We start from the raw sequence: 14,115 nt of genomic DNA, 5'->3' as shown, positions 1-14,115 counted from the left end.
TTGTATTTCCCAAGGTTGTTCATTATACAAACTGCCTTAAAAAGAGAGTCCATAACAAAAGCCAGAGAGATCTCTGCTTGCAAGACATGCAGAAACATGAGAGACTCATGGAGAATTACCTCACAACATTGAGTAAACAGGCATTGTTATTGTTTATTGAGTGCTTACATGTGCCAGGCCCTTTGCTAAGTGTTTTATATGCATTATCTCTTTCTTTTTTTTCCTCTAAATAAACATATGTGAAAATATTAACAAATTTATGGGAAAATATTTTTATAAATTAAGACCTTCAGGATACAAATAATAGCAAAATGGAGAATTCGAAAATACACAGGTACATTAGAAAGGTCTCAGAGAGGAGCTATATCTATTAGCTGAATACCATCTGGACTCTCACTGCATCTGCTATCCCTGCTTTTCCCTCACTGTACTTCTGTGGCCTACTTGGTAGAATATGGTTGCTCCGAGCTCTTCAGCTCTCTTGCTATAGTTCCAGCCAGCTTCAGAAGATGATTAAGAATCCCTGAATCTAATTGCCAGGTCCACAAAGAGAACATGACTGGCCCAGCTTTGGTCAGGTGAATAATCAACAACTGTGTATGTGTATTGGGGAGAGAGCTTTACAGTAATATAAACAATAACTAACAAGTATTAATAAAGAGGCCCACTTTTTCCATAATCATTAAGGTAAGTGAAAATACTGTGGTACTATTTACTGGTATCTTCCACTAGCCTGTGAGCTGCTCCACAACAGGGATCATATCACTTAACAAAATTATAATCATTCATATATCTATATATACACACATATATAAAAATAAGAATTTTCCTGTATTTAAGATTATTTTAAAAAATACTTAATGTTTGCATACTATTCCAGCTTGGGATATTTCTGCAAGTTTTTTTTTCTTTTTGAGACAGAGTCTCACTCTAACGCCCAGGCTAGAGTGCAGTGGCATCATCACAGCTCAACTGTACATCAAACTCCTGGGCTCAAGTGAGCCTCCTGCCTCAGCCTCCCTTTTGCAAGTCATTGATTGAGTCACTTTTGAATATTTAGATTATTTCTGATTTTCCACTACTATAAATAACATCGCAATAGCCATCATTTTAAAAAATCCATTTTCTCGGGATACCTTCTCAGAAGTGAAACTCTGGCTGTTCACTTTTTATAGTTTCATAAATACTATTAAATTTCTTTCCAAATATGCTGTATTTATTACACTTCTGCCAGCAACGTGAGTAACCTAACTGCATATTCAGTAGCACTGAGAATTATTATTTTTCAAAAAAAACTCTTTGATAGGTACAAATCTTTTTTTTTTTTTTAATGGTGAAATTAAACTTTTTTCCAATTTTCAAAATAGCAATTTATATTTCCTCTCCATGAATTATCTGTTAAAGCCCTTGCTGGCAGGAATCAAGTTTTGTTCTTCTTTTAATGCGCCTCAATGCTTAGAATGGTGCTTGTTACATAGCTGACTCTCACAAAGCTTTCAATACATACAGATAGGAAACTTGGCGGTAACTCTTTAGATTCTTGTGAGAATAATTAAGCCACTAAAACCTAACGATTGTGCAATATTTTAGGATTTACAAACAGTACTCACGTATATTAACGCATTCGAACAGCACAACAACTACTGTGCATTGCTACTTCCGGCACTTTACCACACGAAGCAAAGTCCGGCATAACTGAGGTCTGAGAGGGATAAATAGTGAAAATGAGGTCCACGGAGGAATTCAGTTCCTCCGGAGAGAGGGAATAAACCAGCTAAAGTAGTTGGTCCTCCCGTACACCAGAGGGCGAAGCAGGAGGATATGAAGCGGCATGAACGAGGTGTTAGCTGGACTACATTTCCCAGAAGGTTTCGTCCGCCCCTGTGCCACCCACGATCCTCCAAGATGCTCAGCGGCCGAGGACTTCAGGCCCCAGGTTGCTGTGCGGCTAGATAGGCCTCCGTCTCCCACCGACCTGAGCGCACCACGGCCGCTTGCTAAGTCACAGGAATCTGCTGTTGGACTCATTGCCAGGAAATGGGCCCCGGAAGGTTCTCCGACAAGATCCCGCTGTCTTAAGGCGGTAACGGTGTTCACAGGTCGGGAAGGGGCGGTGGGAGAAGCGGAGAAACTCTGAGCCATGCTAGTGAACTGTGGGCCAGTCTGTGAAGAGGCCCAGCTCTGCGGGGCCGCGGTTCGCGCCTGAGCTGGAAGTTTGGCTTGTGACAGATCGAAAACTACATTTCCCAGCATTCTTGAGGCGCCAGAACTACCTTTCCCGAAAGCCTGAGCGAGATTCAGCCCGACTTCCGCCTCCTCCCGCCAACCGGAAAACTGTGAGACTATGAGGAGTTGGTGGGCTTGGCGGCTCTTGATTTCTAAAAGCAGCGGGAGCTGCTGCGTTTCAACTCCCCGGGAGCATTTCTCGCCGGTCCTGCGGAGAGGTGAGACGAGGCATCGTGTTAACGATGCCCGAGTGCTCTCTAGGGATACGATTCCCGTGGGTTGTGCCTGCTAGGCGAACGGGAGGCGAAGGTGCCACGCCCTCCTCCCCAGCCCACGCCTGATGCTGGCGATACCAGTGCCCCAACTCACCCAAGCTCGCCCCAAAGTTCTAGGACTGAAAAGAGAACTGCCTTTCTCTTCTGTAAGCAAGCCTCTGAAGGCCTGGGCATCTCGTCCGGCTTCTTTCTGAGCCCTTGTTTCCGTTTTTTCTGTGACATGAGGCCGGTAATTTCGTAGGTTTCTCAAGAGCAAGCGTAGGGTGATCTGTGTTTGGGGGTGTCCTGATTTCTTTTGTGGCCTGTCCGAATTTAGACTTACTTAGGTTCTAGCCTCTAGCCCATGTCAGGTCTGCTTTATCCTCGCTGTAATTTTCGGTACACTGCAATCACATCGTAGCCATTCAAAAAAAAAGTGAATACTGGAACCTGTAAGTTGTGCCCCTGTTAATGCATCCTGAAGAACATCTGACTTTATTCTGAGAAATGTTTCAACAGTTGGCTTGTTTTTGTTTGTTTTCCAAATTTTCATACTCTTTACATTTGTTCACAAAACAGGCACTTCGTACTTAATTATGTACCTTCCTGAATCTTAATTGCCAGGTAAACTGAGCCATTCAGTACCCAAACACACCATCCCACCTCTACACTGTTAATTGTGCTCTAAAGTTTCACTTTGTTGCTCATTGTTTCATTTTACTCACACCAGTGACAGCTGCAGTCAAAACTGCAGTTGCTGATCTGCCTTGTGGTCCCAACTCCTAGGCCAAGGACCGATATGGACCGATATCAGTCCATGGCCTGTCAGGAACCGGGCCGCACAGCAGGTGAGCAGTGGGTGAGCAAGCAATTATAAATCATCTGCATTTACAGCTGCTCCTCACCGCTCTGCCTCCTGTCAGATCAGCGGGGCATCAGATTCTCATAGGACCGGGAACCCTACTGTAAACTGTGCATGCGAGAGGGATCTAGGTTGCGCACTCGTAAGAATCTAATGCCTGATCTGAGGTGGAGCTGAGGCAATGATGCTAGTGCTGGGGAGCAGCTGCAAATACGGATTATCATTAGCAGAGAGGTTTGGCTGCACAATAAATGTAATGTGCTTGAATCATCCTGAAACCATCCCCCTCCTCCTCCCGCTTCCCCAAATCCGCGGAAAAACTGTAGTCCATAAAACCGGTCCCTGGTGCCAACATGGTTTGAGACTGCTAATCTATAAGATTGCTGTTTAGCTGGGCAGAGCCATTCACAAGGTCTGGTTACATATTTGGGGGTGTTTAGCATACACATACATTATAATGGACTTTGCCAAAAGGAGGTAGCATTTTTTTGAATCCTAGAAAATCATCCAAATCTCATCTTTGTTAACTTTTAGAGATATGCTTTGTTTACATATGCAAATGAAAACATAAACATTTTTAGAGAATGAACTCTAAAGTACATATCATACTGGAAAATGTATCACCATAAGTAAAGTTTAATGTTTTAACTTAATGGAGTTATCCCACTTGAGTCTGAGTGTTCTTAGAGAAACCTTAAGTCTCCTCTTACAAACTAATATGATTTGTGTCCCTCCTCACTAAACAAGTATTTATTGAATGTTTACTATGTATAAGGAGTTTAAATTTGCCTAATAATGTCAGTAATCATGGAATTTGAAACCTTTTGACCTCTGACCCATGGAAGGACCTTAGTTATCATCTAGTCCAATTCCCTTTTTAAAGATAAATAAGCAAAGACATAGGAAGGTAATATGATTTGTCTTAGTTTTATGCCCAATAGTGCTGGACTCCCAGTTTATTACTACTATGCAAACTTAGAACACCGGAAACACTAGAAATGCTTTTAAAAATAGAGGTTCTCAGGCCCTATCCCAGAACTAAGTCCCTCTCTAGGGGTAGAGCCCAGGGATCTCTTAGTTTATTATTTAATGTATCAATCCTGATACAATTAGTATAGCACATGTTAATAGACCAGCATTTAAGAATATATGCTGTAATGCCCATTCTTTGAGTTCCTTACAGGAAAATAACCAGCCGTGTCACTGAAATGTTTCAGCTTTAAAGTTAGCAGTAAATTAATATAAAGCTTACAGCTTAGATTTAATGAAACACCATTTTCCATGTTTTTTCAAAAGTAAACTCTGGACTTTTGCAGTAAAAAGGTGCTTGGTATTTAGATAGGCCAGAGTTCCAATCCACAATATATGACTTAGTTGCTTTGTGAAGCCTTTAAACTCTGAATTTGTTTCTCACTGTAAAAAACAAAATAAAACAAAAAAGAATGTAAGTATGAAAGAATCAAAAGTAACAATGAAAGATTTGGGGGTTTGGACAGATGTTTAAGTTCTGGGAACTTTTAAGTTATTAAGGGCCTGTTATTCCACCTTGAGCTGGAAACACTGATTCTGGTTGTTTCATCTCTACCTACTAATACCCCTACAAAGACTCTAAGGAGCACTTATGAGTTGAACTGCTCATGACACCCTACTATGAATACACAGGGGCTTTATTGCCTCCAAAGAGTGAAACTTAAGTCCTACTGCTAGGGAGGGTATCAGCACCTACCTCATAGGATTGTGGGGACTAGCAAAATATTACATAAATATTTGAGCACATATAAGGAATAAATGTTCCACATATTCTTCTGTATTCTCCTCAGCACACATAGTCAAAGTTTGGCAGTTTCTGCTCTTCAGCAGTTAGAGTTGAGGCAATGATATCCAAAGCATTTGATGTACATTATATTACAATTTTAGACTGACTCTTAACATTTCTGAATACTGAAAGAAGGTAAGGAAACATTTGTTGAAAGTTTGCGATGTACAGAATAATGTCAGAAAAGAGAGGCTCAGGATAGTCAATTAACTTGTGTGTGATTATAAAATTCCTAATTAGAAGAGCTGGAACTATATTATAAATAGATGGGGAAAATGATATAGAAGCTACAGTGTGATACCTCTATCAGTTACTACAAGGGAAAAGAAAAGGCATTGTGTTCTCTTTTCAGATTTCTTCACCACCACAACCAAGGAAGGATATGATAGGAGGCCAGTGGACATAACTCCTTTAGAACAAAGGAAATTAACTTTTGATACCCATGCATTGGTGCAAGACTTGGAAACTCATGGTGAGAAACATGAATACCTCTTGAAAAAAGAAAAATAATAGCATTCGTATAATAAATTGCCTAGTCAAGACAGTATCCGTATTACAAAAACTAAGACTTTTTTGAATAGAAGTGCCATCCATACAATGAAATATTTTACAGTGCTTAAAAAGGGTATTGCTTGAAAAATATTTACTGATACGGGAAATGCTTGAAATACGTTAATTGAAAACAGCATTATATAAAATTATAAGAGCAGAATGATTCCAGTTATATAAAAAGAAAAAACTAGAGTTCCTAGGCTGATACTAAAGTCTATGTGGAAGTACAAATGTTCAAGAATAATAGAAAAAAATCAAAGAACAACACAAAAAATTACCACGTATCAAAAGAGTAATTAAAATCATGTGTTATTACAGGAATAAAAAAGTTGATTAATAGAACTGAATGGTATTCAGAGATATATGTATATGAATTTAGCATGTGATGAAGGCATTACAAATTAGGGAAAGGAAAGATTATTTAATAAATGAGATACAATGAATGACTAGCCATTGGGAAAAGATATATTAGATCCCCTTACTGAAAACTAAATTTCAGATAGATGAAAAGCTAAATGTAAAAGGTCAACAACTTTATAGAAAAAGTGGGCAAAAGCTTTAAACAAGTAGCACACAGAAAACTAAATATAAATAACCAAAAAATATGTGTAAAGGTGCTTAACCTCACTATCAATCGAGGAAATGTAAATTTAAGTACAAATTAAAATAATAATGCAATACCATTTTTTAATGCCAATTATACACTCAAAAATAAAAAAGGCTGGCCGGGCCTGATTACAGGCTCAGCACCTATAATCCTAGCACTTCTGGAGGTTTAGAATGGAGGATTGCTTGAGGCCAGGAGTTCAAGACCAGCCTGGGCAACATAGCAAGACCCTGTCTCTACAAGAAATTTTTTAAAAAATGAGCCCCACATGGTGGCACATGCCTGTAGTCCCAGCTACTTGGAAGGCTGAGGTGGATGATTGCTTGAGCCCGGGAGATCAAAGTTACAGTGAGCTATGATCGGGCCACTGCACGCCAGCCTAGGCAACAGAGCAAGACCCTGTCTGTAAAAAAAATTTTTTTAAATAAAAAAGACTAGGAATATCCAGTGTTGATGTAGATGTGAGGGAAGACAGTGGGAATTAAAATTGTTGAGTGCTTTTATGTACCAAATATTTAATTGTAACCATTTTTTTAAAAGAGTATGAAAACTTAAGTCTTGTGGAAGGTTCTTCTATTCTGATAAGAATGCGCACTTTTTAAAAAATACGAATACCTATTTGCTGCCTACAGGATTTGACAAAACACAAGCAGAAACAATTGTATCAGCATTAACCACTTTATCAAATGTCACCCTGGATACTATCTATAAGGAGATGGTCACTCAAGCTCAACAGGTAATATATTCATTTTGTCACTTCTGACAGTTTCATTAGATAATCTTTTTCATAACTACATCTCTGTCTACCCACTGGCCTTCCAGACACACCTGTATCTTCCTTGTTGTCTCTAAAGGGACCACAAAAAAAAAAAAAAAAAGAAAGAAAAACTATTAGTAAAGCTGTTATCCAGAGAGGCTGAAGAGTTAAAATAACTGTAACAAGATTATTGTAACACAGAGAATGGAATTTTGCCAAATCTTTCATTGTTAGTGAAACAACTCCCCACCCCGACCCCCGAAAGCCCACCACAGTAGAAGCACTAACCTTTCTATATAGTAAGTATATTTTATTGCTGTCATATGTATGTTTTGGCTAATTTTCACAGACTTAGAAAGCTGGAATGGACTTGTATGCCAGGCAACAACTTAATAAATTGCATGACTAAGATGATTTAATTTGACTGGAGATAAAAATCTTTAAAGTCAAATAATGCTATTTACTAAGAATTTAAGATGTAGGCCGGGCGCAGTGCCTCACGCCTGTAATCCTAGCACTCTGGGAGGCCAAGGCAGGTGGATCGCTCAAGGTCAGGAGTTCAAGAACAGCCTGAGCAAGAGCGAGACCCCATCTCTACTAAAAATAGAAAGAAATTATCTGGACAACTAAAAATATATATATAGAAAAAATTAGCCGGGCATGGTGGCGCATGCCTGTAGTCCCAGCTACTCGGGAGGCTGAGGCAGGAGGATTGCTTGAGCCCAGGAGTTTGAGTTTGCGCTAGGCTGAAGCCATGGCACTCTAGCCCGGGCAACAGAGTGAGACTCTGTCTCAAAAAAAAAAAAGAAAAGATGTAAGAAGCACAGTGCTGAGTACTTTTCATATATTATTTTATCTCTAACAACCTTGAAAAGTAGGCAAAATTCTATTTTGCCATGGAAGACAGACTCAGGAGTAATTTGCAAGTGTTCATTATAGTGATATGGACAAAAAGCAGTAATTTTACATAAAGGATAGAATAAGCTAAATGAACTTAACTGGAATAATAATTTATTTCTGTCAGTCATGAATAATTCACTATGTTCAAGAATCTGTTTTCTTCCTATGGTTATATTTTTAAAATTTTAATTTTTCAAGTCTAGTCTTCCTCAGATAAATATTTTACAACATGGAGAGAAAAATGAGGATTTCTCACATGAAATTAGAATCTCTTGCATAAAATTTCATTACTTTAAGGGTCACTGAGAATCAAAAGCTTTTAAAGATTTTTACTATAATGTCCAAATAGACACTTAGAATTAAAACATTCAACCCCTACCTTTAATTTACCTTTAAATTTGTATATGCATTATTTTAGCTAGCTTATTTGGGATCATAGCTAAATCCACTAAAGAAAAAGCCAAGCATTTAATTAGTTCCCACAAAACTCTGAGCTAGCCTGAAAGAGCTATGTAGAGTTATTGACATTTTTAACAAAGCAATTTACTCTTAAATTTTTATAATTTTACCTATAAGAAGTGAATTAAAACTATGATTTGAGGAGTCTTCATGCTGCTAGGACCATTTAATCCTACATACAAAATGTAGGATTGGGTATAGGAATATTACTATTAAACTTTTGGCTTTTTTATTACTGGTGTGTGAAGTTACAGTCCTGTTCTACCCTTGAGCCTAACCCCATTGCTGACCTAGGATAGAATAAGGCTCAAAGATGTCATGAAGGATGGAGCTAAGGCTCAGGGTCATCAGACATGTAAGCTATATACCTTGATCACTTCAGAAGGGGCCATACTAAGTCAAGTCTCCTCCATCTGAGAATTCAACTATTGTGAATTCGCTTATAATCTGAATATTCTGATGGCTCCACAGTAGTTACAACAAGCACACTTAACTGAGTTGACTACTTAACAATGGATTGTATCGTTCCATTTAAAGTTTTTGAAGAGGGACACCGGTGCTGTTGTAGGCCTTTTGAGTCTGTGTTTAAAGGAAGAATGAGGTAAAAAAAAAAAAAAAAGGGAGCTATAAGGGCCACAGTACCATCCCTTATTCCAAGGTTCACACTCCACAAGAAATCTATAATTATATTTCCAATTCTTCCCTATGTAGTCTCAGTAATAAAAATACATTATATTTAATGCCGTAAAACTCCTTTGTAATGATATATGGGCAGAACAGGACTGACAGCCCCTAGATGCCACATCTATATGACTGCTGAACTAATTCTCACCAATATTTCAAGCAGAATTGAATAAAAAGAATAAACTCCCTCCCCAATGTCATTATTATGAGTGTTAGGGAAGGCATAAGAGTCAGGGATAGCTGTTGTACACAGCTAAAAACTCTTTTTTAATATTAAGATTAATTTAAGATTAATATTTAAGTCAAAACTTCCTCCACATCAAAACATTAGAGTCAGACTGTCCTGCTTTAGCCATCAGTAACTAACAATGTGTGCTAACCATGTGCCAAGTACTATTTTAAGCAGCATTATACCTACATTATCTCATTTAATCCTCAAAATAACTATAAAGTATAGGTACTATTATTATTTCCACTTTACCAATGAGGAAACCAAAGAAGTTAAATAACTTTCCAAAGTCTCACAATAAATGGTAGAGCTTGAATTCAAACCCAGATAGCCTGACTCCAGAACTCACACTTTTAACCTCTACTTTACGTGGCTGTGCCATCTGAAAATTGTTCTTGGAGAAGATGTGTGCGTTTCAGACCCTTTGATGACTGAGTCATTTCTTGGTCATGTGTCTAGAATTATTATAGCCTCCCTTTTCTAAAAGTCATGTCAGTTTTTAAACAGTCTTTCTCACCCAAGCTACCACTGGCTACAAATTGTGACTTTAAAAATGGGAGTTCCAGCTAGGATCCTGTTCTTGTTTGGGCTTTTGAGTTTGTTTATAAACCCTATTATACAGAGTCCTTATCAAAGTTACACCCTCATCTGCTCTTACTTTTGGTAAAGAAAGGTAAATGACGAGTTAGCAAGCTACCTAATTTTAAGAAGTTTAGTGGTACAGGTTGAGTATCCTTTATTCAAAATGCTTGGGACCAGAAGTGTTTTGGATTTCAGATTTTGGAATATTTGCATTGTACTTACCAGCTGAGCATCCAAATCCAAAATCTGAAATGCTCCCATGAGCATTTTTTTTGGGCATCATGTCAGTGCTCAAAAAGTTTCAGACTTTGAAACATTTCAGATTTTCAGATTAGGGATGTTCAACCTGTAACAATTATATTTTCTTAAATCATTTCTACAAAAATGTCCCTCCCAAGCAAAGCAAAAGCTTTTAAATCTATCAGGTAGGGGCCACCTTTCACAAATTCTCTGTAGTACCAGGTATCAGGAAGATAGGCAAGAATTTAAACAAAATTAATTATGCTGACAAAGAGCAATTATTTTAACCATACATCTCTCTATTTTGTTTTACTGCATGACTTCTGAGTCTTATCCTATGCCATGGAATTTTCCAATGGTAGAAAATCCTCCAAATTCAAAGCAATAAAAGATGATAAAAGCCTTTTCATTTAGGTATCCAAAAAATAAAAACAAAACATTATTTGTTGAGGAACTCTTAGGAGGTAAGAGTAAGCATTTTATTGGAATTCTTTTCATTATAAGACCTATACATTTATTTCTCTTCACTAGGAAATACTTTTTTCTTTTTTAAATCTCCTTTTTTTCATTTCTACATTTCGGTTTCATTTTTTTTTTACTTAGCCAATCAATATCATACGTTGTAGCATGTTAACAAATTCTTTTAAATTTCATGAAAACAATTCCATAAATAAAAGGATGGCATTCCATACATCACTAGGTTATTTTTATTTTGTTTTCTAGGAAATAACAGTACAACAGCTAATGGCTCATTTGGACTCCATCAGGAAAGACATGGTCATCCTAGAGAAAAGTGAATTTGCAAATCTGAGAGCAGAGAATGAGGTGATACAAATTTTAATTTATTACCCATAAAATAACTCATCTCTACAGTAAAAATAGGTTATAAAAGAAAAATTTTTTTAAAAATAACTGATGTCACAAGTGTTTTACTTGGTGAATAAGCTAATAAGACCAACTAACAATTTTATGTGGTTATTAGACAATTAACAAGTTTTTAGATAAAATGTATGCTGTTTATTTAACCATAACTTATCTTTCTATGCATAAATTAGTTTTTTGCACACTGAAGAATTATATTTTATACATATAAAAGTCACATAAAAGGGAAAATCTTTGAGTTCTATATTTATTCTTTAAAATTTCTAGTGTAGCTCATAGTATAATGTTCTCAGAACTAAAAGTAATGTGGCATTTTTGGTTTGACTTGATCCTGTACTAATTGTCTTTATCACTTAAGAGAAAACTATGTTTTTGTAGTTAAATCAGAATTTTAAGTTGTATTATCCTCTAGCTTAAATATTTTCAAATTTAGAAATCATTTTTAAAAGTAGAATTTAATATTAAAATATAAATGCATTTTCTGATGTTTTGTTCATAAGAGTTATTTTCTGAATATGATAGTTTACTAGTTTCTTTTTAAAATTTTTTCTTTATCAAATTCTGTATTAGAAATCCATAGAGTGTCCAGATTTTGCTAATCCAGGGTTTCAGTTTTAAAATAAATCATGATATGGACTTTTGGTTTACTGCTGATTGCATGTGATCTTTCTTATACCTAGAAAATGAAAATTGAATTAGACCACGTCAAGCAACAATTAATAGTAAGTGAAATTTTTTTTCTACTTATTAATTTCAGAATATTCATTACAAGATCTTTTTTAAAAAATATGTTTATTTCTTTTAAAGCATGAAACCAGTAGAATCAGAGCAGATAATAAACTGGACATCAATCTAGAAAGGAGCAGAGTAACAGATATGGTAATGGATATGTGCTTTTAAACATACTTTCTTCATTACTTATTCCTTTTTAGTCTTCTTTTTGTTTTTTAAACTTTTTGCTGCTTCACATCCTACAGTTTACAGATCAAGAAAAGCAACTTATGGAAGCAACCACAGAATTTACAAAAAAGGTAAAGTAGTATGTAAAAATTTCTCTTTTGTACAGTTCTTATCCCTGTATGACTGCTTTTATGTGTATCAGTTTATAAGTTTGGACTTTAAAGAGCTAGCCCTACAGAATATATGATTTCCTCATAGCTATTATAGTTAGCCAGCATTTTATGGAAGCTACCACCAGGTAGATGGTCATGAGCCGTGACTTCAGAGTGAGAATCAAACTTTCCACATAGCATACTTTTTTAAAACTAAATTATTTTTATATAGAAAATAACTACTTTTTAAAAGACAAAGATTCACTATTGGTGTTAATATTTCACAAGTGGGTATTTAAATGAGTGCCTAGGCTCAGTTAAGTATCTTAAAATTCTGAAAAATCATAGTAAGTATTTCTGTTAATGTGCCAGATCCTATTTTGCATGCTTTGTTTGTATCTGTTAATTTACTTAAACTTCGTATCACCCTCTGCGAGGTAGGCACTATTATTCCCATTTTACCAATTTTGAAAATGAGGCACAGAGAGGTTAAGGTCACCAGTTAATAAGTGGGATAGCTTGGAAAAGAACCTGGATTCTAAACCCCATACTCAGAACTACTGCCTCTTGTCAATAATTCTTTTTTTTTATTTCAACAATAATTCTAAAATGTAATTATTACTTAATCTCTATGGCTTGAGTAAAATTCTGCTTTCTGATTCAGTCTAGTCCTTGTCTTAAAAGTTCAAAGCCATCACTCTTACTCATAATTTAATAGAAGAGAAGGTCACATTTGTCCTTTCAAGGATACTAATCTCTTCTCTTACTTCTTAACCAGATAAAGGAGATAAACAAGGAAATCAGCAAATTCTCTCAAAACTAATTTCTGAGCTCTAGGTCCCTTCTTATCTCTCCTCCTACCCCTTGACCCCTATACACGTAGCATTCAATGTTAACACATCAGGTATTTCTGCCAGTTCCTTTAATATTAGTGCCAGTTCATAGTATAAACCTCATTGATTTTTTATGTGCAGAATATATTTAAAGTTTTATCTATAATCTGCTAAGGACTTTACACACATAAAGTGATAGTTCTGTGACTAAAATTTTTCCTTCTTAGTTTATCATCTTATATATTTAGGTCTCAAATATTTTATTAGGAGGTTTATAATAGAATATGCCCAGTATGTGATAATCCTAAGAAATGATCTTCAAATAGGAAAGTAGAAGGTACATGACTTGTCAGTTTGTAGTGTTCATTTAATGTTTTTTTAATACCACTGTACTTTTACTGTTTCCCCAATTAAGACTTTTGCAATGCAGAATTAGGCCATAAGTGAGGGTTTCTAATGTAAATGTTTTTGTCCATTTAATACATAGAGAAAAAATTTAGTTCTCCTATTTATTCTTATTTACTACAGGATACCCAAACCAAAAGTGTTATTTCAGAGACCAGTAATAAAATTGACACTGAAATTGCTTTCTTAAAAACACTGATGGAGTCTAACAAACTTGAGACAATTCGTTATCTTGCAGGTAAGACTTTGTCAAAAAAAGGAATTGCTGACATTTAATTTATAGACTTGTTAGTTCCTTTCTCTTTTTTTCCCTGCTCTTTGTGAAGAAAGGGACCTGTTAGTTCCTATCTCCCAAGATGACAGTGTAGGCACAGAAAAAAACAGAAGAGCTATAATAAGGCTTCTTTATTGCCTGATCCCTTGTAGTCTTTGAAGAAGGTTCCAAACTCAGCATATAAATTTAACAGGCAACTCTGTAACATACTAATAGCTGAAAGCATATGGATATCAAAGAAATATATAAACACAAGTACAAAATGATACAAGTATAAACTAGGTATTACACAGTGAAAAGAATGAAAATTTGCTTTTTATTGCTTATATCCTTCATAAGGATTTGAGTGAAGTTAGAGAGAAAGATCAATACAGTATATACAGGCCATTAAAACCATAGCAAGCTTGGGCCGGGCGCGGTGGCTCACGCCTGTAATCCTAGCTCTCTGGGAGGCCGAGGCGGGCGGATTGTTTGAGCTCAGGAGTTCGAGACCAGCCTGAA

The 14,115-nt window shown here is 36.3% G+C and overlaps 1 protein-coding gene across 3 annotated transcripts in view; it reads left to right on the top strand.

The window, feature by feature from the left end:
• Window positions 1-1,958: 1,958 nt before the first annotated feature.
• Window positions 1,959-14,115, top strand: part of CCDC90B (coiled-coil domain containing 90B) — a 16,628-nt gene continuing 4,471 nt past the window's right edge. Inside the window, exons 1-8 of one of the 3 annotated variants that reach the window (XM_012641855.1) lie at window positions 1,959-2,444; window positions 5,511-5,630; window positions 6,950-7,053; window positions 10,892-10,993; window positions 11,731-11,772; window positions 11,858-11,929; window positions 12,028-12,081; window positions 13,464-13,578. In XM_012641855.1, the coding sequence (XP_012497309.1) occupies window positions 2,345-2,444; window positions 5,511-5,630; window positions 6,950-7,053; window positions 10,892-10,993; window positions 11,731-11,772; window positions 11,858-11,929; window positions 12,028-12,081; window positions 13,464-13,578 (709 nt within the window). In that variant the 5' untranslated portion in view covers window positions 1,959-2,344. Of the gene's footprint in view, window positions 2,765-5,510; window positions 5,631-6,949; window positions 7,054-10,891; window positions 10,994-11,730; window positions 11,773-11,857; window positions 11,930-12,027; window positions 12,082-13,463; window positions 13,579-14,115 lie in introns of all 3 variants that reach the window. The other 2 variants (XM_012641856.1, XM_012641857.1) reach the window with 2 other exon arrangements.

The sequence above is a fragment of the Propithecus coquereli genome, unplaced genomic scaffold, assembly GCF_000956105.1.
Source record: "Propithecus coquereli isolate 6110/MARCELLA unplaced genomic scaffold, Pcoq_1.0 Scaffold170, whole genome shotgun sequence".
Lineage (NCBI taxonomy): Eukaryota > Metazoa > Chordata > Mammalia > Primates > Indriidae > Propithecus > Propithecus coquereli.
The sequence above is the reverse complement of the archived record's forward strand: the minus strand, read 5'-3'. Positions and strand labels throughout refer to the sequence as shown.